General features: G+C 40.7%; 1 protein-coding gene across 1 annotated transcript in view; it reads left to right on the forward strand.

Moving 5' to 3' along the window:
- LOC126416599 (coiled-coil domain-containing protein 85C-like) overlaps positions 1-24131 on the forward strand; it is a 79375-nt gene extending 55244 nt beyond the window's left edge. The window contains exons 4-6 of the mRNA XM_050084355.1: positions 4682-4809; positions 11601-11804; positions 23339-24131. Of these exons, the coding sequence (XP_049940312.1) occupies positions 4682-4809; positions 11601-11804; positions 23339-23383 (377 nt within the window). The 3' untranslated portion in view covers positions 23384-24131. The remainder of the gene's footprint in view (positions 1-4681; positions 4810-11600; positions 11805-23338) is intronic.
- Positions 24132-24909: the final 778 nt, after the last annotated feature.

Genomic DNA, 24909 nt, shown 5'->3' on the forward strand with positions numbered 1-24909 from the left:
ATGGTTCTTGAAGGACAAGATTTTCACCTTTGACTGTTACCTTTACTTGAAAAGCAGCATTACTGTGTGTATATGACAGCCATATATGTATGAGAACTTATACTGTAAACCTATTCAAATACAGCCAAATTTTGTGAGTTGATACAATTTAATGCTATTTCTCCTGTGTTTCACAAAATTGTCAGTTTTTAAGTAGATCGTTAGATTGTTGTAGTGCCTAGTTCAGATTACCTCACGTATACATCCCTTGCACTAGCATTATGAGCCTGACGTTATGTGATTGAATGAACAGGATCGGTACTATATCAAGCGCTTCTGCATATTGGGAAATCTCGAACCTGTTCGAACAAAAGTATTGTTTGCTAAGCTCTACCCTTCTGACCTCTTCAAAATAAATTTGTATGAAGCCTCACTAGCCAAAGTTTCATCTGTAAATATAAGACGAGCCCTACATTAGTCTATTAAACCCTGTAAAAACCTTGACCTCAGCAGCAGTATTTTAATTTTTGAATATAAGACGACCCCATATTTTTTAATGGCAAATTTGGGAAAAAACCTCATCTTTTTATTGGTAAATATGGTAGAAGTATACATATGTGCCACAGGTGATGAGCTATAGGTCCAAGTACCATCTGGCAAGTAAATATCTTTACATGCAGCTCATGGTCTACAGCAAGACGTCTGTTAAGAAAGTCTTAAACCTGTGGAGTACCAAGCATACAAGATTTTCATCTTACGTGTGCATTACTGAACCACAAGTACACATAGAAAATGAGAATGTTCTGGTTAGCCTAAATAAAACAATAAATTAAGTAAAGATAGTCTTTGATAGGACCCAGCAATTTCCTCAGGTTAGTATATTAGGAAAAACACAGTACATATTGTTTCTGTCAAGTATTCTTCTGATTTTAGAAGAATTACTATTAAAGTATGCCTGGAGGGTCGTGACATTATGTCTCTCTCTCTCTTTATGGTGTCCAATGTGCTGGCCTCACTTAGTTTACTATGTGGAATGAATTTGTTTCCCTGAATAGATGTTCTGTTGAAAACCGTTCTCATATGTTCCTCACCTTGCAGGCTATCAGGCTTGGATAAGACATGTGGCCTCTGAACCAGAGTGTACAATACACAACTGTGCCATGCCGGGTAATGACCACTTGTAGTTTGCAAATAGATCTCAGTGAGAGTAGGCTTGCGATACAGGCTATGTCCTAAAATCCACTCATTTTCTTTCACACAGGAACATACCGTGAAAGAAGTCCCCTATTCTTTCTGCCTCCATTGCAAACTAAACATTTGGATTTAGTGAATTATATCCTGTAGAAACACAGGTAATGTTTATGCTTCACAATGGAACACCTCAAACTTGTTTTCCATACACTGCTAAAAGCAGGACAGTCTTTCCTCCATAAGGTAGTGCACCGTAGAGGTTGTGATATGATCACGTGATCGACAGACCCTTTAATAGGGATTTTGGATACTATCTCAGCACAGCCTGAAACCTTGTGCTTTTTGCAGACTGACTGCCATGAGCAGGGCAAATATTTTCAGTGCGAGATCTAACAGTCAGTTTTGGTTTGGCTACAGTGACAGTGACTCAGGGTGTACACACCCTGGGACAACAGGGAAATTTGGCAAAAACGCAGGAATATTTTCATTCAGGAAAACCTGGAAATTTTTTAGAATTCTGGGAATTTATCGATGTTTTAATTTTCAGTTAAATTTTTGTAGTTTTCAGTAGTAAGAACAGACTCTTTAACAAAGCTTTGTATTTTATCCTGCTACTGCAGAATAACACTGCAGCTATAAAACAAATGAGGGAATAACACCAAACTAAAACTTCAGTTACACAGAAAATGTGCCATTTACAACAACAAAACACAGTGGACACACAAACATGTGCTAACAGCAAAATGTGTCAAAGGCTTCAGGATGAAGACTATCCAATACTTTGTTACAACGCACTGCTTTTGATGAGCATGACATCACAACTGTGTACATTTCTAAAAGGTCACTGGAAAATATTATGAATGGTGGTTTGAGAAGCATTACTTTCAAAGTGAATTTGCTTTTACGCAGTATGAATTACGTTACATATAAGAATGTGCAATCAGTTTCTTAAATCAAGGAGCATTTGACTCTCATTGAAAACTTAACACTTCGAGGACCAGCCACCTAGAAAAATTTCAGGCCCAGAAGACCAGCCATTTATGCCATTAGGTAAAGTTTTACTGGCACATTTGTGTTTGATATATCTTAATGGGTAAAACACACACACACACACACACACACACACACACACACACACACACACACACACACTAGAAAAGACCAAGCTTCAATATTAGTTTTTCTTGAGCAATTTCACACACAACTGGTTTTTCTGCAGAAAAGTTGAGTCCTAGATGGAACATGTTTTCAGCCAGGTAAGACACAAATTTTTTTATGCACTGCAGTGAAATTTATAACCGTTCCTGTCAGAAATATTCAGCTGCTGCAGTGTAAGCTGTGCTATTAGGATCCTGTGTAACCACACCCTCCCCTATTTGTGTGTTCATGGCACTTAACAATTGCTGTTGGCTGACCACATCACTTGTCCTACGCTCTGAGTATCTGTTCTCATTGGTTGATGAGATCACATGACATGAGCTATGACTGGCTTATAAAGCACACCACACAGTGCGATCTCTGTTTCAGTGCTTCGGAAGCTACCATGCTGTATTTGGTGGAATTCGTATTTATACTTTTGCACATCAAAGATCTTTCAAAAACACTTTGTTCTTTATGGGTTTCATTTTCTAAAGTGCTGCTAAGTTTTATGCCAGTGTATAAATCCTTTGCCATTCAACGGATTTATAAATTTACACCTCTGAGGGAAAGAACATTATCACTTAACATGTGAAAGAAATGTACTTTTGCCCGGGAAAAAGTGTATTTTTAACCTGGAAATTTTTATTATTATTATTTTTTCTTACCCATGTTTACACCCTGTAGCAGCACCAGTCATACTCCATGCATGCATGCAGCAGCCCACCCTTTCATTCTGTAGCTGGAGAGCCTTTAAGTGCTACTGTCAAGCTGGTAGTAATGCTTTCTTCCATTCATAACTTCCAGTCACAGCCTCCATAAGAAAACTGTGTTAGTGTGAACACCAACCATTGCTACATGCCAACAGCCACCAACAGTGTTCATCTGAAGATGTCAGATAGTTGTATCAATTAGATGATGTGGAGTTCACACAACATTATCTGGCAGTAGACCCAAGCACCATTTACTTAACATGGCTCTAGTATTGATTACTCTGCAGCTTCCGTGATTTTGTAGGTTTCAAAGAAGATATATGTCTAAGTGTTCACTTGGATTGACAATTCAATATTTATGCGCAATATTTCTATGAGCAAGCATCATTAAATTGTTCATTTGTGCCGTCATATTGTCCATAGCTGCTTTATGATGACTGAATGGAATTTTAATTCCATCTTCATTACTAAAGAAAACCTGCATTTCCTCGTAGTTACAAAGACAGAATTGAAATACTTTCAGTAATTTCAATGACTGATTTAGTCACCTTCATCAAATGTCGTGGTGAGCTCACTTCCTGGGCAACTGTAGCTCATTAATAATTGCTATTATGAAGTCGGCAAAATGATGGTATCCTGAGAAAAACCAAAAGCACATCATCAGTTGAGAAAGATATTGCGTGATGCAGACATAAGTACAGTGATCTCTCTCCTCAGAGTCATCAAGTGCACTTTCTCTTGTTTGTCAACAGATAATTGCAATTTTGTTTTTGCAGTGTGTAGCTTGAGTTTGCCTAAACAAATGCTGCTCATCATGTCTGTCATGTGATGCCCAGTGTCACCAGGAAGGCAGTTTTTTCCTGTGGCAAACTTTTTTTATTTTCTTTTAAATAAAACTCTACATGTTTGTATACTCTAGTGTAATACTCATTTTACAGATATGTGTTAACAGGGGCAGTAAAACCCAAGTAATTGACAGTGTTCCAGCAGTGACTGAGTAGCACTGCTGCATGGTGGCAGGAGACAGCATAGAGCAGCCTTCCTCAGTCAGTGTTGGAGTGCTGTGTATTCTTCATGTTTTATTGTCCGTGTTAATACGTATCACTAAACAAATATCACCCTCGACCTATCTGGGATTGTGCCACTGAATGAGCATGTAAAATTTCACTGGAAATGTAATTTTGTTTCTAACAGGACACAAAGAGAGGCTTTCCATTAACATGAAAGCTGTGATGAGCAGTATTTAATTGTGCTGACTTCAGTCACAAAATTGCAAATATTTGCCAAAACACCAGAGAAAACATGCCTGATAACTCTTGAGACAGACACCCAGTATAATCAGTTTCACATGAAAATATTAGAAATGAAATATAAGTGACTATATTGACTTCACTCATAAGACAAGCATTGTTGGAAGCAAAACTTGAAGTAGCTGAAAATTCGTTATCTGGAATATTGCTCTTTTAGCAGTAAATAGAATATAGATTTAATACTTACTACCCAATAGTACAGAGGTGGAATACAGAAAACATAACAAGATGTTAATATGTTTCTGTGGCAGAATGTCATTAATTTAGAAATCTTTTAACATCATGACATTTACGCATGTCTCGATATTTATCGTTGATAATTTTAGTTAAATATTTAAAATTTGTCCATAGATCAAATGATGCATTATGTGCGGTCATTGGAACAACGAGTGAAGCAGCTGGAAGAGGAGAAGATATTACTTCAACAAAAACTGGGTGGAACTGATGATGGCATTGTTGCATCCAGTTGGGACCCTGATGTAAGTACACTTGCGGAAGATTCCCTGGAATATTCCAAACTACCATAACAATGCTAAGTAAGAGTGTGCATTGCAGCATGTCTTACAGAAAATGGATTGAAAATATCATAATTTTGCAGATCATCGAAACACTTAACTGACCTGTCAATTAGCAGTGTCAAATCAAATGTGTGTTCAGCCACACCCTATTGTTACTGCTTGTTACATATTTCTCCATGTTGAAAAGCAGTTGATGGAAATGGACGGATTTCACAAAAACATATTTTCATTGAGAAAGTAATTGTTAACTTGAAAGTTGTGTATGAAAGTGGATTTTTTTAGAAAGTGATGCATCATTCGCAGGCAGCAATTCCTTGGTGTTTCATTCTTTTGCATTTATGCAGAATTTACACTTCGTTTACCTTACTTGATCTACATGCAATTTTTCATTTTCATTGCAAAGAATTGGAAATTTGTAATCCTTGTGGAAACTGTAGATGAACTGAGTGAAGTATGCCAACTGACTGAAATCTGTGAGATTGGAAAAGTCCATTACATGATATTGTTTCTTCAAAAGTGGTAACTTAAATGTCATTTTATCCATGTTGATTCTTGTGAACTCTGTGGCCGTTATGATTGTTGGTGAATAACCCAAATGCTCACTTGGCAGTTAAAATCCTATGTATTTTGATCACATTTTTACAATAGGCTTGACTAATATTTTTGGTTATTATTACTATTATTATTATTATTATTATTTTCGATTATTCCCATTTAAGAGAGCGTTTGAACTTGAATTCCTTTATGATGATTGTTTGTGTTTTTTCTGAGCCCAAATTTTCTTCATGTGTTCACTGTGTTGTTTCTTTCGCTCCGCTGTCCATTTGCATCCTGGTCTCTTCTGTGTTGTGGTGTCAAATTTATGTTTTTTGATGCTGTTCCTGAATTCAGTTCTGTTTTCTGCATCGTTTACTGTTATTTGTGCTTGTCTGAGGTCCTCTTCAACTTCTTTTATCCATTTTGTTTTTCCCCTGCCTGAGTTGATGACTTTAAGAATTCGCTTTGAAATTCTGTTTTCATTCATCCTGTGGATATGTCCGTAGAACTGCATTCTTCTTTTCCTTACTGTATCTGTAATCTTGTCTGTGTATTTATATAATTCTGATGTTGGTCTCTTCTTCCAGATTCCTTGCTCTTGTATCGGGCCAAAAATTTTCCTGAGAATTTTCCTTTCTTGTTTCTCTATTTCTTTGATTTTAGTTTGCCCACCTATTTGTGTTGTTTCAGATGCATACAGTGCCTCCGGAAGTACGACAGTGTTGTAGTGCCTCAATTTTGCGTTAGTGGATATGGACTTTTTGTTATAATAGTTCCACGTGAGTTTATATGCTTTCTGTAATTTTTTTATTCTTTCCTCATTGGCCTTTAGGTTGATCCCTGATGGCTGAATGATTTCTCCCAGGTATTTAAAATGTGGTACTTGTATGATTTTCCCATGGGTTGTCACAATAGGCAATTTGTCTTGTGGCACTCTTTCTATGTACTGGGTTTTCTCATATGAGATTTGCAGGCCAGTTCTTTGTGCAATTTCGTGTAACTTCTCTATGGCGTTAGTGGCTTCTTTTCTATTATTTGTGAGGATTGCAAGGTCATCTGCAAAAGCTAAACACTTCACATTGAATCTATTATCTTTTCTAATGCCAATTTGGATTCCTTTGACTTCTTTTTCCCATGTCCTGATGATTTTTTCAAGAATGATATTAAAGAGTAATGGTGAAAGTCCGTCACCCTGTCGCACTCCAGTTTGGATTACAAATGGTTCCGAGATATCCCCCATAAATTTAACCTTGGAGACTGTGTCAGTTAATGTTTCCTGAATGATTGCTCTTGTCTTTCTGTCAATGCTGAATTCTTCCAGCGTCTTGCAGAGCACTACTCTGTCTATTGAGTCGTAGGCCTTTTTAAAATCTACAAAAGTAACCACTGTGTTTCGGGTGTTTCTCATCTGGAGAATCATTTTCAGATTCCAGATCTGCTCTATGCATGATCGTCCCTTGCGAAAACCAGCCTGGTATTCTCCTATTTGTGGGTCAGCTTGTTCTTCTAATCTATTCATGAGAACTTTTGATAGGATTTTATATGTGACCGGTACGAGTGAGATACGCCTGTAATTATTTGGTTCAGTTTTGTCCCCTTTTTTGTGGAGTGGATGGATGAGTGCGCATTTCCATTCAGAAGGGATCTGTTCTGTTTCCCAAATGTTTAATATGATTTTGTGAATTTTTCCTGTTAATCTTTCATCATTTAGTTTCCATAGTTCTGCAATAATTCCATCTTCTCCTGGGGCTCTATTGTTTTTCAGTGTCTTGATAATTTCTACAATTTCGTTGATGGTTGGCAGTTTAGCGTCAGGATTTGGTGTAGACGTCTCGTAGTGAATGTCCTCTGTAGGTCTTTCACAGTTGAGAAGTTTGTTGAAATAGTCTGCGAGGATTTGGCAGTTATTCTTCGTGTTAGTTTCTAGTGAACCATCCAGTTTCTTGAAGCAAAGATTGGGTGGCTGGTATCCTGCAATATGTTCTTTAAACGTCTTATAAAAATTCCTGGTGTTGTTCTTCTTAAAGTCTTGTTCTATCTCATCTAGTCGCCGTTTGTCATAATTTCTTTTTTCCCTCCGAATAGTTTTCGATGTTTGTTTTCGGATTACTAGAAATTGTTGCCATTTTTCTGATGTTTTGTGACTATTGAAGTTTTTCCAGGCATTGGTCCTTTCTTCTATTGCTTGGTCACATATTATATTCCACCACCTGTGTTTTCTCCTTCTCGGGGGTTGACCCAATTTCATTGTGGATTTGAGGACGTCCACAAGTTCTGTCCAGTTTGTGGTGTTTGTCTGACCAATTTCCTGTAAGATGTTTTCCTTGTTGAGTTTTATATATTCGGGGTCTGGTCTCAGCACTTTGTTTAGTTTTGGTTTTTTTCTGTTGGGTTGTAATCTGGTCTTTATCTGTAGAAGATGGTGGTCTGAGTCAAAAAATCCTCTTCTCGTTTTCACATTCAGAATTTCTGCTGTGTTACTCTTGGAGATGGCCACATGGTCTATCTGGAATTCACCCAACATTGTGTTGGGCGACTTCCAAGTATACAGTTTCTTGTTGGGTTTTTTGAATTGTGTTGACATAATTACGAGGCCGAAATTTTCGCAAAAGCTTATCAATCTTTCCCCATTCTTGTTAGTTCTCTTGTGAGCTGTATGGATTCCGGTGATTTTCCTGTATTTTTTCTCTTTACCTAATTGTGCGTTAAAGTCGCCTAACAAGATTATTACATGGTGTTTGGCAATTTTGTTTGTCGTCTCTTCAAGGTCATTCCAGAAGTCATCCACTTTCTGGCAGTTCTTCTTGTTATAGTTATTTGTGGGTGCGTGTGCGTTGATCAAGGTATATGCTTTGTTGGCCGATTTGACGGAGAGCGTTGATATACATTCTGAGGCAGACTGGAAGTCAATGACAGAGTCACTGATAGATTTGTGGACTGCAAATGCTGTGCCAAACTGTTTGAGTCCTTTCTCATTAGTTTTAACTGCTGGTTTTCCTTTGTAGATCCTGTAGTTGTCTGTATCAAAATGGGTTTCGTCCGTAAATCGTGTTTCCTGGATTGCAAGGATTTTGATCTGGAATTTTTGCAGCACGTCTGTAAGTTGTTTGATCTTGCCCAGTTTGAAAAGAGTATTAGTATTAAGTGTACCGATGAAGTGTCTTTGTTTTGTGTGTAATAATTTGGACGTCGTCTGGTTCTCAACCTTAGGCGTAACATGATGCTCCTGGTCCCCCGGAATCTGATGACCAGGTAAAGCCAGCCTTGCGACTGGTGCCCGGGGTAGTGGATTCATTCCTTGTGTTATCATCATGTTTGGTTTTCAAGTTGAAAACTAACTTGGTGGTGGTCCTTCCGAGGAAAGATCACGAGGAATACGACTTGATTGTTGAGATCAAGAAGGTTGCTGCAGCCGCACCATCTAGGCGAACAGACGCTGACCCCTAACCGCTGGATACCAGGCAGACGTTAGTGGATTTCGGTTGATAGTTTTGGTCCACCCCGGGTATTTTATTTCCCCGGTACCCTCCATATCTGGAGAGCATTCCCCTATCCGCCACCTGGGGAGGCGCCCGATGGGAGACTATCAACTCCACACGGGTATTACTATTATTATTATTATTATTATTATTATGACTCTTTTCTGCAGTCTGAAAATTGTGTTCATATTTTGTGTGTTTGTTTCCAGAAAAGTATGCCATAGCTCATAAATGATTGCACATATGAGTAGTATGTAATTAAACAATGTTGGCTGTTACATACTGATGACAGGACTCTAAGGGCATAATATGCTGATAACATTCTGTTTGCAAGTATCTTTGTATATTCACACCACTGTGACTGAGAATCAGTATTTATTCCTAGAAATTTGGCAATTTGTTACACAGGCTATAGAGATGCCATCTCTCCCATTTTTCCTCTTCAAACTGAAGTTCATGGCACCTGTTTCCTTTCTATTCATTGTCACATTATTTCTTATTCACCAGTTGCAAACATCTTTGAGAGTTTCATTTGCTTGCTCTGCAAGGAGTTCTCTTGTTTTCTTAGTGAATCTAATATTTGCGTGATCACTAAAGAATTTTTTCACCATGACTGACACTACAGGGAAAGTGATTGATGTATGTTAGGAACGGTATTGGTTCTAATACGTTGTCCTGAAGAATTCCTGTATTAATATGTTAATATGCTTTGGTTTTGATAAGTGCTTTACTAAAACTTCGGGCTTATTTGAGGTATGTATTCTCTACTTATTGTACCCTACCTACCAGGTGTGATCAGAACCAGTTGCAGGGTGTATACAACCCGGGACAACCGGGAGATCCAGCAGAAACCCGGGAGTTTTTTCATCCGGGAGAAAACCAGGAAGAACCCGGGAATTTTTTAGAATTCCGGGAATTTTTTAGAATTCCGGGAATTTTTTAGAATTCGGGTAATTTTTCATTTAGTTTTCAGTTAAATTTTTGTAATTTTGACTGGTAAGAATCAATACTCTAACAAAGGATATTACTGTATCCCGCTACTGCAGAATAATACTGCAACAATAAAACTTGAATGAGGAGAAAAAAAAGAAAATAAAACATAAATTGCAAAGGAAATGTGCCATATACAACAACAAAGCACAGTGCTTATATAAGCGTTTGCCAGCAGCAAAATGTGTCAAAGGCTTTAGGAAGACCATGCAATGCTTCATAACAACAAATTGCCTCCGATGAGCGTGACGTCACAACTGTTTACATTAGATTCATTTTAGCAGTTATGAGCGGGCTCATACGCATGCACAGTTGAGTGGCGTATGAGTTGTACCTTCTCCCATTTCTGGCCACAGAAATGTGGCTGCTGCTGTGTAAATAGTCACAGAAAGCAGCTAGACATGACCGGGCAAAATTTTACTGCTGCGCCCAAGCTGCCAGATTCACGCATGCGCAGCGGGCCCGGATCTATGAGAGAGGGGGGCTGCCAAATTCACATGCTTGAGGAGTAAAAACGTAGTTTCACGAAGTGCCTAGCATCCAGCGCACGTTGGTCTATCGATTACTCATATGATTTTGATGCGCATCCCTGTTGGTTTTTGAACACACTCTGTAAATTGATTTCTGAAGGAATCATAAGCCGCGTGGGGTAGCCGTGCGGTCAGAGGCGACTCGTCACGGTTCGTGCAGCTCCCCCCATCGGAAGTTCAAATCCTCCCTCGGGCATGGGTGTATGTGTTGTCCTTAGCGTAAGTTAGATTAAGTAGTGTGTAAGCCCAGGGACCGATGACATCAGCAGTTTGGTCCCATTGTAAAAAAATAAAAAAAAAATCATAAGTTTATTTTTGAATGCGTGATAGTGTACGTGATGTCTCTGTTAGGGGAATCCTCATCGCATTTAGAAATAAACTTTCCTGTAGGCAAAAGGGGACCAGGCTATACAAGCTGAGCAGAGGAAAGCCAAACGAGTGAACGCCAATCGCTGTCTGATTATGTGGTTCGTTGGGTTTGCGAATGATCAGCGTTGTTATAATTACTAGGGAAATCCATAGATTGAGACTACCAGAGTGGAAATAAAATGACTAACAGGAATAACAGGTAGGAAAGATTATGTATTTTCTTCTCAGTGTATCCAGGAAAATGAAATTTTGTCAGAAAATTTTTGGCCAGTTCGCTACACTAGTAAGGGCCCATTGTACAGTCCCCATCTGGCAGCTGCTTAAGTTCTATTTTGGAAGTAGTGCGGAAAATGGTTTGTAGGAACTTAACAACACCAAACCAGAGAATAATCAGGGATAACTAAACTGGTGATTGTGGCAGGGTTAGTGAAGTTAACTGGCGAATAAGTTTTGACAAAGGCAGGAATAGTTCCAGACTTAGTCATGACAAGATTGTTTATTAGAATGAGAAAGGAGAGGAAACAGGGACATCACACAAATTAGGGAAGTATATGGCGATTCCAAATTTATGTTAAAATCTTGTACTACTTCTTTTCGATCTCATGCTTGAGAAACTGGAACATATGAATGAAATGTGAAACTATCTGTGTGTGTGTGCGGGTGCAGGTGCGCGCGCGCGTCCTTGTCTGTCTATCCATACATCCTCATCTTGGAATCATTTTAGTCACACTCAATTCTGTGTATTAAGTGTATTAACAATTGGGCACTTGTGGCGTCTTTCTTGCAGAGCCCCGCAAGTCATCAGTGATCAGCATAATTTTGTTTATTGTTCCATATTCCATTCCAGAGTAGTGGCCGACCGGAGGCTGTAGTTCAGGCACTCCAAGTACTTGAAGTTCGCGAACAACTGGAAAGAGGTAGCAGTGGGCCTCATCCTTCCTCCACTTACATTCCTCACCAGCAGCAGAATCCCACAGTTGCGAGTACAATGAATGCGGCAGGAGATGATCTTGATGACGGTGAGAAAGCACTTGTCAGGGAGATGTGCAATGTGAGTAGATTGCGACTTAATGGTCATCACCTGTAGATTAGTATGTAGTATCTGTATGCTGTCTGTTGTAGATTAACATGTTTGTGTATATACATTTCTAGGATAATTTTACTGTTGTTCTACTTGTAGATATTCTGATAACTTTGGTAGACAAATGCCAATGAAACTGTAAAGATTTATATATTTGAGCAAATTTTGAATTCTCAGTGAGTCTAAGCTTTCAAAAGTCATTCACATGAGTGACACAGTATTACCAGAACAAAACATAAATTGTCAGTGTCTCACAAAAAAATATATGCAGTATTTGTTTTGCTAGTGGCAAATATTGCTGTGGCAAGTATTGATTCTGTTCAGCATACCTTGTATTCACCATTAGTTAATTCTATATTTGATTCATTTAAGTTCTACATCCTAGATATTTTTGTGTAATGGGGTTGCAACCCCACAACTGGTGACATCTAGTTGCTTTTCTCACGATCTTATTTAGTCTTTTATACAGAAACACGCCAGAGAAAATAAATATAATGAGGGAAGTTCTGGTAATATGTAAATAATTTAGAAGTGAAGGAGACCACTCATAAAGTAGCAGAAGTGGTGAGCTTCTGAGAGGACACAGAAAGGAATGAAAACTTTCTAGCTTTTTGGATGAATCCTTTAACAAGATACACACACACACACACACACACACACACACACGTGTGCAGCTACATTGTGCCGGGATTGCAATTCGTCAGTTGTCTGACATGAGGGGTTGTTGGGTCAGGTGAGATGGATAGGCGGCAGAGATACCAGAGCATGTGGGGTGCCCATTAACGACAGAGACTGTTGCATAAAGAGTGAAGGTGCAGTGGGTTGGTGATGACCGAAGCCAGGAGGATTACAGGAACAAAGGAGTTGTTGTGAGGATGACTTCCATCTGCATAGTTCATAGAGAAGGATCCTTATGGTATTGGTTGTGAAGCAGCTATTGAACTCGAGGATGTTATGCTCAGAAGCATGTTGTGCATCTAAAGACAAATCAGTTTCTGTCAGCACAGCCTGATTTAGTTTGACTATATCCCATTGCTCTTGTTTTAGTTCATGTTCATCATATAACCCCATTCTTTTTTAAAACCATATCCATTCTGTTCAGTTGAATATCTCAGGTCTTAATCGTCCCTGACAAAATTCCATTGTCTTCTACGTACCTCAGTTTTATGTCTTCTTTTTGAACTTTAATTCTCTTACCAAATTTCTCTTTGGTTTCCTTTACTGGTAGCTTAGTGTGCAGATTTAATAACGTTGGGGAGAGGTTACAACATTGTCTCAATTCCTTCTCAGTTACTGCTCCCTTCTTGTTCCTGTCAACTCTTTTTAGCAGTCTGTACAAGTTGTAGACAACTTTTTGCTCATTTATTAAAAGACTACTTCTTTACAAGAGGGAAAAATATATCTAAAAACAAAGATGATGTAACTTAACAAACGAAAGCGCTGGCAAACAAACACAAACATACACACAAAATTGTGTTCGTTTGTTTGTGTGTCTATCAACATGCCAGCACTTTCATTTGGTAAGTCACATCATCTTTGTTTTTAGATATATTTTTCTCACATGTAATGTTTCCCTTCCTACCTTTGTAACCACCCCCGGTGTAAAACCTGTCCCATGCACCCTCCCACCACCACCTACTCCAGTCCTGTAACCCGGAAGGTGTACACAATCAAAGGCAGAGCCACGTGTGAAAGCACCCACGTGATTTACCAACTGACCTGCCTACACTGTGAAGCTTTCTATGTGGGAATGACCAGCAGCAAACTGTCCATTCGCATGAATGGACACAGGCAGACAGTGTTTGTTGGTAATGAGGATCACCCTGTGGCTAAACATGCCTTGGTGCACAGCCAGCACATCTTGGCACAGTGTTACACCGTCCGGGTTATCTGGATACTTCCCACGAACACCAACCTGTCAGAACTCCGGAGATGGGAACTTGCCCTTCAGTATATCCTCTCTTCTCTTCATCCGCCAGGCCTCAATCTCCGCTAATTTCAATTTGCCGCCGCTCATACCTCACCTGTCTTTCAACAACATCTTTGCCTCTGTACTTCCGCCTCGACTGACATCTCTGCCCAAACTCTTTGCCTTTACAAATGTCTGCTTGTGTCTGTGTATGTGCGGATGGATATGTGTGTGTGTGTGTGTGTGTGTGTGTGTGTGTGTGTGTGTGTGTGTGTGTGCGAGCGCGCGCGAGTGAGTGAGTGTATACCTGTCCTTTTTTCCCCCTAAGGTAAGTCTTTCTGCTCCCGGGATTGGAATGACTCCTTACCCTCTCCCTTAAAACCCACATCTTTTTGTCTTTCCCTCTCCTTCCCTCTTTCCTGATGAAGCAACCTTAGGTTGCGAAAGCTCGAATTTTGTGTGTATGTTTGTATTTGTTTGTGTGTCTATCGACCTGCCAGCACTTTAGTTTGGTAAGTCACATCATCTTTGTTTTTAGATATTCGCAACCAACAGCGCGCGGGCACACACACACACACACACACACACACACACACACACACACACACACACACACACACACACACATCCATCCATTCGCACATACACAGACACAAGAAGACATTTGTAAAGGCAAAGAGTTTAGGCAGAGATGTCAGTCGAGGTGGAAGTACAAAGGCAAAGATGTTTTTGAATGACAGGTGAGGTATGAGCAGCGGCAACTTGAAATTAGCGAAGGTTGAGGCCTGGTGGGTAATGAGAAGAGAGGATATACTGCAGGGCAAGTTCCCATCTCCGGAGTTCTGACAGGTTGGTGTTAGTGGGAAGTATCCAGATAACCCGGACAGTGTAACACTGTGCCAAGATGTGCTGGCCGTGCACCGAGGCATGTTTAGCCACAGGGTGATCCTCATTACCAACAAACACTGTCTGCCTGTGTCAATTCATGTGAATGGAGAGTTTGTTGCTGGTCATTCCCACATAGAAAGCTTCACAGTGTAGGCAGGTCAGTTGGTAAATCACATGGGTGCTTTCACATGAGGCTCTGCCTTTGATCGTGTACATGTTCTGGGTTACAGGACTGAAGTATGTGGTGGTGGGAGGGTGCATGGGACAGGTTTTACACCGGGGGCGGTTACAAGGGTAGGAAGGGAAACATTCCATGTGGGAAAAATATATCTAAAAACAAAGATGATGTGACTTACCAAATGAAAGCACTGGCATGTTGATAGACACACAAACAAACAAACACAATTTTGTGTGTATGTTTGTGTTTGTTTGTGTGTATCAACTTGCCAGTCTCTCCCATCTACTCAATCTCCCACTTCCAGCTCCATTCCCCCCAAAACCTCAAAATTCTAATCAATACAATCTGGAACCACATTACCCTAATTCAGTAGTTAACCTTTCCTCCAAACCTCTCTCCCAATCCGAAATCTCTGTCCTATCCAAAGGCCTCACCTTCAGCCCTACTCCCAGATTCAACCAAACAGCCCTCGTCAAAGATGTACTGTCCTACACTCGTACTCTCTGCTGGAAATATCACTTTGCCACGAAGAAAAATGATCCCAATCCTACTCCTAATGATCCAACTCCCCAAGACACTATCCAAATTGAACCCTGCCTGGAACAGTTCCGTCCTGCGTCACAGCGGGACCCACCTCCTCTTACTCAAAATCACCCTCTCCAAACCTTCCAGGAATTTCTGACTTCCAGCCTTGCCTCTCAATCTTTCTTAAAAAACCTTAATCCTACTCCTAACATCACCACTGCTGAAGCCCAGGCTATCCGTGATCTGAAGATCCATCGTCATTCTTCTGGCGGACAAGGGTTCCACGACCGTGGTACTTGATCGTCGGGAGTATGTGGCTGAAGGACTGCGTCAGCTTTCAGACAACACTACATACAAAGTTTGCCAAGGTAATCCCATTCCTGATGTCCAGGCGGAGCTTCAAGGAATCCTCAGAACCTTAGGCCCCCTACAAAACCGTTCACCTGACTCCATCAACCTGCTGACCCCACCGACACCCCGCACCCCTACCTTCTACCTTCTTCCTAAAATTCACAAACCCAATCATCCCAGCCGCCCCATTGTAGCTGGTTACCAAGTCCCCACAGAACGTATCTCTGCCTACGCAGATCAACACCTTCAACCCATTACATGCAGGCTCCCATCCTTCATCAAAGACCCCAACCACTTTCTCGAACACCTGGAATCCTTACCCAGTCTGTTACCCCCGGAAACCATCCTTGTAACCATTGATGCCACTTCCTTATACACAAATATTCCGCACGTCCAGGGCCTCGCTGTGATGGAGCACTTCTTTTCATGCCGATCACCTGCCACCCTACCTAAAACCTCTTATAATGATTATTATAAAAAAAATGGAGCAAAGTTTTTGCATCAAATGTATGTGAAAAATGGAATCAAGTGCTCTAAAACACTTGAAATCTTGACAGTGGCATATGATGAGTCTGCTCTAAGTAAAAAAATGTTTAGAAGTGGTACAAGCTCTTCCAAGATAGTCGAGAAGCTGCCAATGACGAACCTCACTCTGGATGCCCATCAACAGCAGCTGATAATGTCGAAGCTGTGAAGAAAATTGTTGTGGGAAATTGTCAGATTACCATAAGAGAAGGTGCTGAGGATGTTGGCATATCTGTCGGCTCGTGTCATATAATTTTTTTGGATGTTTTGGGCATGAGACATGTGTCAGCAAAGTTTGTTCCAAAACTTCCCAATTTTGATCAGAAGAACCATTGCATGACCATCACTCAGGAGCTCTTGAATGATGTCAGTGATGATCCTGATTTGCTCAAAAGGGTCATAACTGGTGACAAAACATGGGTTTACAGTTATGATGTCGAAACCAAAGCCCAATCGTCCCAGTGTAAGCATCCCGGAGAGCCAAGACTGAAAAAAGCATGCAAAGTTCGATCAAATGTCAGAGTTTTGCTCACTGGTTTGTTCCCCCCCCCACCCCACCCCCCACCCCCACCCCACCCCCCCCCCCCCCCCACCCCGCTATGGCATAGTGCATGATGAATTTTTGCCTCAAGGTCATTCGGCAATAAAGAGTATTACCTTGACATAATGTGCCATATGCAAAAAACTTCAGGAATTGTGGAAAAACAGTTCGTGGCTTTCGCATCACGACAATGTAGCTATTCATTCATCGTTGCTTGTGAGAGATTTTTTGTACAAAAACAACACTATAATCCTGCTTCAGCCACCATATTAACCAGATTTGGTCCCCTGCAATGTTTTCCTGTTCCCAAAACTGAAGAGACCTATGAAAGGATGAAGATTTTCAATGATTGAGGAAATAAAAACTACATTGTGGGAAGTATTCAAGGCTGTGCCAAACGGCGCTTATGAGAAGTGCTTTGAGGATTGGAAGAAGTGTTGGCACAAGTGTGTTGTATCTGAGGGGGACTACTTTGAAGGGAACAACATGAATATTGATGAATAAATAAATATTTTTTCATAAAAATATAAAGTCGCCTTACTTTTTGAACAGACCTCGTAGATGTACTACCTAAAGTGACATACTAAAATTTGCCAAACACTGGAAAATCCAGAATGGAAATATGATAATATTATGAAAAGTGTAGATTACCGCATGCGCGCACAAGGACAACTCACGCAGACATGCCCAGTGTCTGTGGCCACTGAGGCTAGTGCTGTAAGCAGTTGCACCTTGTGGGAGAAGCAGTCTGGGGTAGCGGGGGTAAGGAGGAGGCTACGGTAGGGGTACGGAAGGACAGCAATGCAGGTGTAGGGGAGGGTGTTTCTGGGAGCATGCATGGATGTGGTGCACAGGGTAGGGCTGCTAAGTGCAGTTGGGAGGGCTGAGGGGAGGGGAAGTGGAAAAGGAAAAGGGAAGAAAGAGAGAGACGAATGGGTGCAATGGTGGAATAGAAGGCTATGTAGTGCTTGAGGGTGATACGTGTGTGGAGGACAGGGACTAGTAAGGTTGAGGCCTGGGGGTTTATGGGAACAAAGGATATATTGCAGGGAGAATTCCCACCTGTGCAGTCCAGGGAAGATGGTGTTGGGAAAGATCCAGATGGCGCAGGCTGTGAAGCAGTCATTGAAGTGAAGTGAAGCACATTGTGTTGGGCAGCATGTCCAGCAGCTGGATGAGCCAGCTGTCTGTTGGCCACAATTTGCAAGCAGACAGCTTCTTGGTTGTGATGCCCATGTAGAATGTAGCAAATTTGTTGCAGTTTAGTTTGTAGATCACATGACTGCTTTCACGGATAGCCCTTCCTTTGAAGGGATAAGTGATGCTTGTGACTGGATTGTAATAGGTGATGGCAGGGGAATGTATGAGGTAAGAGGCTAGGAGCAGACGTAGATGGGGACGGACAACGATATTGTGTGGATTTGGCGGGTGGCAGACAACCTCTGTGGGAGTTCGGGGAAGGATAATGGGTAGGATACTCATTTCAGGGCACAACGAGATGTAGTCGAAACCCCGGCACAGAATGTGATTCTGTTGTGTGAGTCCTGGGTGATAGTCATCAGCGGAGAGCTCTTTTGTGGGTAGACGGTGAGAATGTAGAAAGTGGTAAGCAACTGGAGAGACAGGGTGTGGGAGATCTGTTTCTGTACAAAGTTAGAGGGAGTGATTTCACCTTGTGAAGGTCTCAGTGATACCTTTGATATATTTGGGGAGGGAATGATCATAACTACAGAAGTGATAGCCATGGGTGGCTAGGCTGTATGGAAGTGCCTTCTTGTTATGGAACAGGTGGCAACTGTTGGAGAGTGGAGGTATTGCTGGTGGTTGATAGACTGATACAGGCGGAGGTACTGATGTAGCTATCTTTGAGTGAGGTGGTCAACATCAAGAAAGGTGCCTTGTTGGGTTGAGGAGGACCAAGTTGAAATGAATGGGGGATGTTGCGATTCTGGAGGAATGTGGACAGCTTGTCCACACAGACAGCTGGACATTCAGTTGCTGAACACACAGCCCAACACAACGTGCATCGCTTCAGCGACAACTTCACAGCTTATGCCTTTTACATCCTTCCTGCCAGCACCACCTTTTTCTCAACTGCACAGGTGGGAACTCTCTGTGCAGTATATCCTACATTACCATAACCCCCTGGCCTCAAACTACGCTAGTCCCTGTCACTCGCCTACCTATCCCCTTCCCTTCTCCCAGTCCAGCACTTCACAGCCTTCTATTCTGCAACACACTCACTTGTCTCTCTCTCTTTTATCCCCTCTCTGCTTCTCTCCTTTCCCCTTTCCCACAAAGTCATACCTACCAAATGCACTACCACACTGTTGTCCCTCCCCCTCACTGCCCCAGCCTCGTCCTTACACCCAGTATCCAGATTGCTATTCCTATGAGGCACAGTTGCTTGCAGTCTGGCTTCAGTGGCCAGAGACAGTTGTGTGTGTGTGTGTGTGTGTGTGTGTGTGTGTGTGTGTGAGAGAGAGAGAGAGAGAGAGAGAGAGAGAGAGAGAGTGAGAGAGTGAGAGTTGTGGTTGCATGAATATATGGGTATTTTTTAGTTTAGAAGAAGATCTTTCGAGCAAAAGCTCTCATCATTTTGTTGTCCCCCATCTCCTTTATGAGGAGAGTAGGAATATGTTCTTTTCATAGTATGAAAAGTTGTACCAGGCTGGAATTTGAACCTGGATTTTCCACTTGCCACTTAGGCTATGTGAGTACACTGCGTGAACTGACCCAAACTTCCATATGTGATACACCTCTCTATTTCTTCTCACAGGATTGGTAACTCATTTACCCACACTCACATCTCATGATTCCCATGCAAGTTTCAAGATCAAGACGATGAGAAGTCTCAGACTGTATTTGTTATTTTTGTCACAGGACCATTGTCACATTATATTGTATATTTATGCTTGATGATGAACTACAGTTTCAAATATGGGAATAGATGTAGATGTACTATGTAAAGCGACATATGAAAAGTTGTACTGGACCAGGACTTAAACCCGGATTTCTAGCTGTGATGAAAGTGACAATTGTCGGTGATTTCTAACTGTCCTTATTTCAAAACCTTCTTGGGAATCATGAGATGTGCAAGTTTGGATAAATGAATTAATAAACCGTGAGAAGAAATTGATAGGTGTGTGACATGTGTAAGTTGGGTCTGTCCGAAGTACTCGCTCATATAATGTAAGTAGTAAAGCGACCACAACTTGCAGTAAATGGGAAATACGGGTTCAAGTTCTGGTCCATCACAAATTTACATTTGTTGCTTTTGATAGTACAGTTAAGTTGAATTTTGGGAATAAATTTCAACATTTTTAATATCTATATTTTGTTTCATCTGATTCATTTGCTGCATGTGTATACTTCTCCCTTTGTCAGATTCAAGATTTCATGTATTATCCAAGAATTTTTGCTGGGCATTTTCTCTTTTGCTATTTGATCCTCTGTTGCTTTCACTATTTCATCTCTCTGTACCAACCATTCATCTTTTATTGTGTTTCTTCCCCTGTTTGTCAGTAGTTACCTAATACTCCACATGAATCTCTCAACAACTGCTGGTTCTTTTGATCTGTACAGGTCCCAGCTCCTTATTTCCTAGGTATCTGCATTTTTTTTTTTTTTTTTTTTTTTTTTTTTTTTTTTTTTTTTTTTTTTTTTTTTTTTTTTTTAGCTTGAATCTGCAGTTCATAACCTTGTGGTTAGAGTCCCCATCTGCCACTGGAAATCTTTTGCATTTTAAATTTGGTTTTGAAATATCTTTTCAAAACATTCCGGCATATCCAGACCTCTTCCACATCTGCGGAGCTAGTAGGCATATAAACTTGTACTACTGTGGTGGGTGTTGTCTTCATCTCTGTTTTGGCTACAATACTCCAACTATGCTGTTCATAGTAGCTTACCAGTATTCCAATTTTGTTGTTCATTATTAGGCCTACTCCTGTATTACCCATATTTAATTTTATCTTGGTAGCCCTGTATTGACTTTATCAGAATTCCTGGTTTTTTTTCCCCTGCCAACCCGCATTACTAATTCTGTCCATATCTAACTTCAGCTTATCCATTTCCCTCTTTAAATTCTGTAACCTACCTACCTACCTACCTACCTACTTGACTGATGACGGGATCTAAAATTATATGTTCTGACTTGTAGAATGTCAATTTTTTTCCCTTCTGATGACAACCACTTCCTGAGTAGTCCCCAACCAGAGATCCAAATTGGGAGGGCTGTTGTACTGCTGGAATATTTTACAGGTGAATGCCACCATCACTAGCAATACATTAGAACTCCATGTTCCACGGATAAATAATGGCCACAGTGTCCCCTTGCTTCATACAGTATATAACTGTTTATATGATGGAAAGTCCAGGATGAAATAACAACAGTGTTGTGAAAAGTATAGATTGCTACTCACCATATAAAGGAGACATTGAGTGGCAGACAGGTGCCTTTTCTATACAGTTAAGCTATAGGCTAAAACATTTTCTCTGACTGCAGTGACTAGACTGGAGCCACTGAATCACCTTTTGTGCCAGGGTTTTGACCGCCTTTCGTTGTGCCCTGAAATGAGGAATATCTTGCCCACTATCCTTTCCACCCCTCCCACAGTGGTATTCCACCACCCAAAAGTCTTACACACTATCCCTTTCTGTCCATGCTGCACCCCTGGTCCCAACCCCTTGCCTCATGGATCATGTACTTGCAATAGACCTAGAGGCAAGACTTATCTCATACATCCTCCCCCAACCACCAACTCTGTTCCTGTCGCAGTCATTACCTATTCCATCAAAGGCATTTGTACGTGTGAAAGCAGCCGTGTGATCTGCAAACTGTGCTGCAAACACTATGTTGCAATCTATGTGGGCATGAAGAATAACAAGTTGTCTGTCTGCATTGTTTGGGCACCAACAAACTGTGGCAAAGAGGTAGCTGGACCACCCACTTGCTGAACATGCTGCCCAAAACCATGTGCTTCATTTGCCTCACATTGTGTCCTGAAATGAGAAATATCTTCCTCTCCCCTCTCACAATTGTATTCCACCACCCAATGTAAGCAATATCCCTGTCCATCCCTACTCCTAACACCTTGCCCCAATCCTGTCATGGCTGTTTCCTGTCCCATCAGTGGCAGGCCCACCTGTGGAAGCAGGCATGTAGTCTACCAACTTCTTGCATATACTCTGTAGCAGCCTTCATGGGCATGACCATTAAAAATCTATCTTTCCAGATGAATGGCCACTGCTCAACTGTAGCCTAGAAACAATTGGACCACCCTGCTACTGAGCATGCTGCACAACACAATACGCTCGACTTCAGTGCCTGCTTCACATCCCATGACATCTGGATTCTTCCCACCAACACTAGCTTTTCTGAACTGATTAGTTAGTAATTATCTCTGCAACATCTCCTTCTTTTCCATATCCCCCCTGGCCTCAATCTTTGGTAGCTTCTGTCACCCCACCTGCCATTATTCCCATCCCGTCTCCACTCCAGCTCAAAAACACCTTCTGCCCCATTCTCATCTGCTTAACCCATTCCCTCTATCCCCCCCCCCCCCCCCCCCAAATAAAATCGCTGTCCTAATGGGGATACCCAGCAGTTCACCATCCTGTCCCCACCATGTCCCTGCACACTACAGCAGGCACCATTACACCATCTTTTCTCATCCTTACCCTGCTATACTTTCCTCTCCCCACCTCTCTCTCTCTCTCTCTCTCTCTCTCTCTCTCTCTCTCTCTCTCTCTCTCTCTCATTCTCATTTTCCCTGGTTATTAATTGCTCTATCCATTCTTTTATCATCTTCTCTCTCTGATAACACCTTTGTTCTGAGCAGACTGCAAGTCCCACAAGGTAAGCAGGAGAACAGTAGTGACATTTGGACAGTAGAAGAGGCAGAAGTGAGGTTTTTAGGGGGGCTGTGAGTCATGTTTGGATAGGGCACTTGTCCACTTAAGGCTAAGGTCACAGGTTCGAGTCTCAGTCCAGCATAAAATTTAACAATGCCAAACTCTTTACAGGTTTCCAAAGTTGATCTGTATTTTTCATCAGCTGCCATAAGCAGTGCTATCTTCATGTTAAAAGAAATAGCTGTTTCTTTTTGTCCAGATTTCTCTGCCATTGCACATAAAAAAAATGAAAATCATGAAACAGTTTTGCAACACAAATCACTGATTTCAACAAATTTTTCATATTCTTAGACACAATGACACAACTGTCATCAATTTTGAAAACTGAATTAAGCGTTTTGATAATGGTGTTAGCCAGAAACAAGTGGTAACGTAACGTAACGTAACAGTAACAGTAACAACAAAAAAAGCCAATATATCTGGCTGATGTCATGGCAACAGAAGACAATTTCATTCAACATTTGGAATCTTTCCACGTTAAACAATATTTGTTTTCTGTCAGAAGAAAACAAAATCTATGAAATTACATAGTATTTTGTTGAGACCACAGTATTATTTCATATAAACTAATTTTACTTAGTGCTGTACTAGTATATAACGTTTTCATTTATTTTTTTGTATAATATGATGATCATAGATCCAATTCTAATTTATTGTGTGGCTAATTGCTTCAGGTTGTTTGGCGGAAACTTGAAGAAGGCCCAGGTCAGCGAAGATAACTTGTTGAATATAATTCAGATGGAATCTCCTGTTGTTAATTGTAATTTGTATGCCTATCAGAGAGTATTTTGTTAATTATTTATTATTAAACCCAGTATTTTTGAGGCTGTCTGATGATGTTATTGACTTGTTGGATATTCAATCAGTAAAGAGCTAATGAAAAGTGGCAGTTATCTCCATTATGACTGCAAGAAGTGGATGTATCTTAAGTGTTTCTTATATCCCACCACAGTATTTACAAGTTACAAACTGTACAGGGTTATTATATGAGATGTGACACATTTTAAGAGTTTGTATATATTTTTAACTCATGTATGTGAATATTGTACCATAGTAAGTTATTTTTATATCTGTTATCTCTGTGCAGTACAATAATTACCACCCAGTCCTATTTTGTAAAACCCATTATAGAAGTCAGTGCCTCGTCACTTCTTATATATGTAAATTGACTATTTTTATAGTTCTGTTCTTTAACAGAAGTGCTCAGTCAGCACTTAGTGTGCCGAAGATATTTTTGTGAAATTATTAGAAAGATGTGTATTCTTGCCTTTCTGAATGAAATCTCTATGAGACGTATGGACCAAATGCTATTAACCATTGCCTTTTAACAATAGTACAACTCTGAGAAAGTGGTTTTTGCTTTCCAGAAGAAGGGTATTAAGAAAGCTGCTATTGTCTTTGAGAACATTCTGTGTTGAAAATTTATTCTTTATATGTCCAAAATATAAATATGATTGTTTATGAATATGCAGCAGTATTTTTTTCATTGTGTAAAACAAATGACTTCCACCTGAAACACAACTTTCCCATTTTCTTTGTTTCAATTTGTAACTTTTGTTGGTACTACTGTTATTGTGGCATAGTTTATTCCATTAATTTAAGAGGAGGCTATTACCTGAAATACAGTACAATAATTGTTCTGCAGCAGCTGATAATCTTTACTGTAATTAAAATGTCTAAGACATGATACAGTATTTGACAGCAAGTTAGGAGTGTAATGAAAACTTCAGTCATAACTTCATTATCTTTTTAGCATGTCGACTTCAACCATTGCAATAAAGTGTAGTGCATCAGTGATGTGTGCTGCTTTTGGACTTGACGATACAAGATCCTCTTGCGTCACAATGCCTGAGGAGATAGTGGAAACGAGGCAAGGAAATTGATCATTATCTGTTCAACACCACACGATCAGCAGATGTCTTGATTATCACAGAGTCCCCATTTTAACATGGCCATTTTACTTTGGCCAATGCCCACGTGAAGACGATTGAATGATTTGGCCATTACAGGCTGTTTCCTGGGGGTAGCTCCTCACTGGCCGGTATCCAATCACTTTTAGCTCTTTCCTGCCAGTATTGAAGCCTCTCTTCTGCCTTTGACTTTACTAAGGGGCAGGACCCAAGATGAAGCTTCTCTTGCTCCAAGGAGCCAAGCAACAGGTTCATGACCGTGAAATGGGTCCATGTCATCAGAGTTGGCTTTACTCCTTTTGGATTTCATTGTCACTGTCTGCCTGATATAAGGT

Source organism: Schistocerca serialis, chromosome 8, assembly GCF_023864345.2.
Source record: "Schistocerca serialis cubense isolate TAMUIC-IGC-003099 chromosome 8, iqSchSeri2.2, whole genome shotgun sequence".
Classification (NCBI taxonomy): domain Eukaryota; kingdom Metazoa; phylum Arthropoda; class Insecta; order Orthoptera; family Acrididae; genus Schistocerca; species Schistocerca serialis.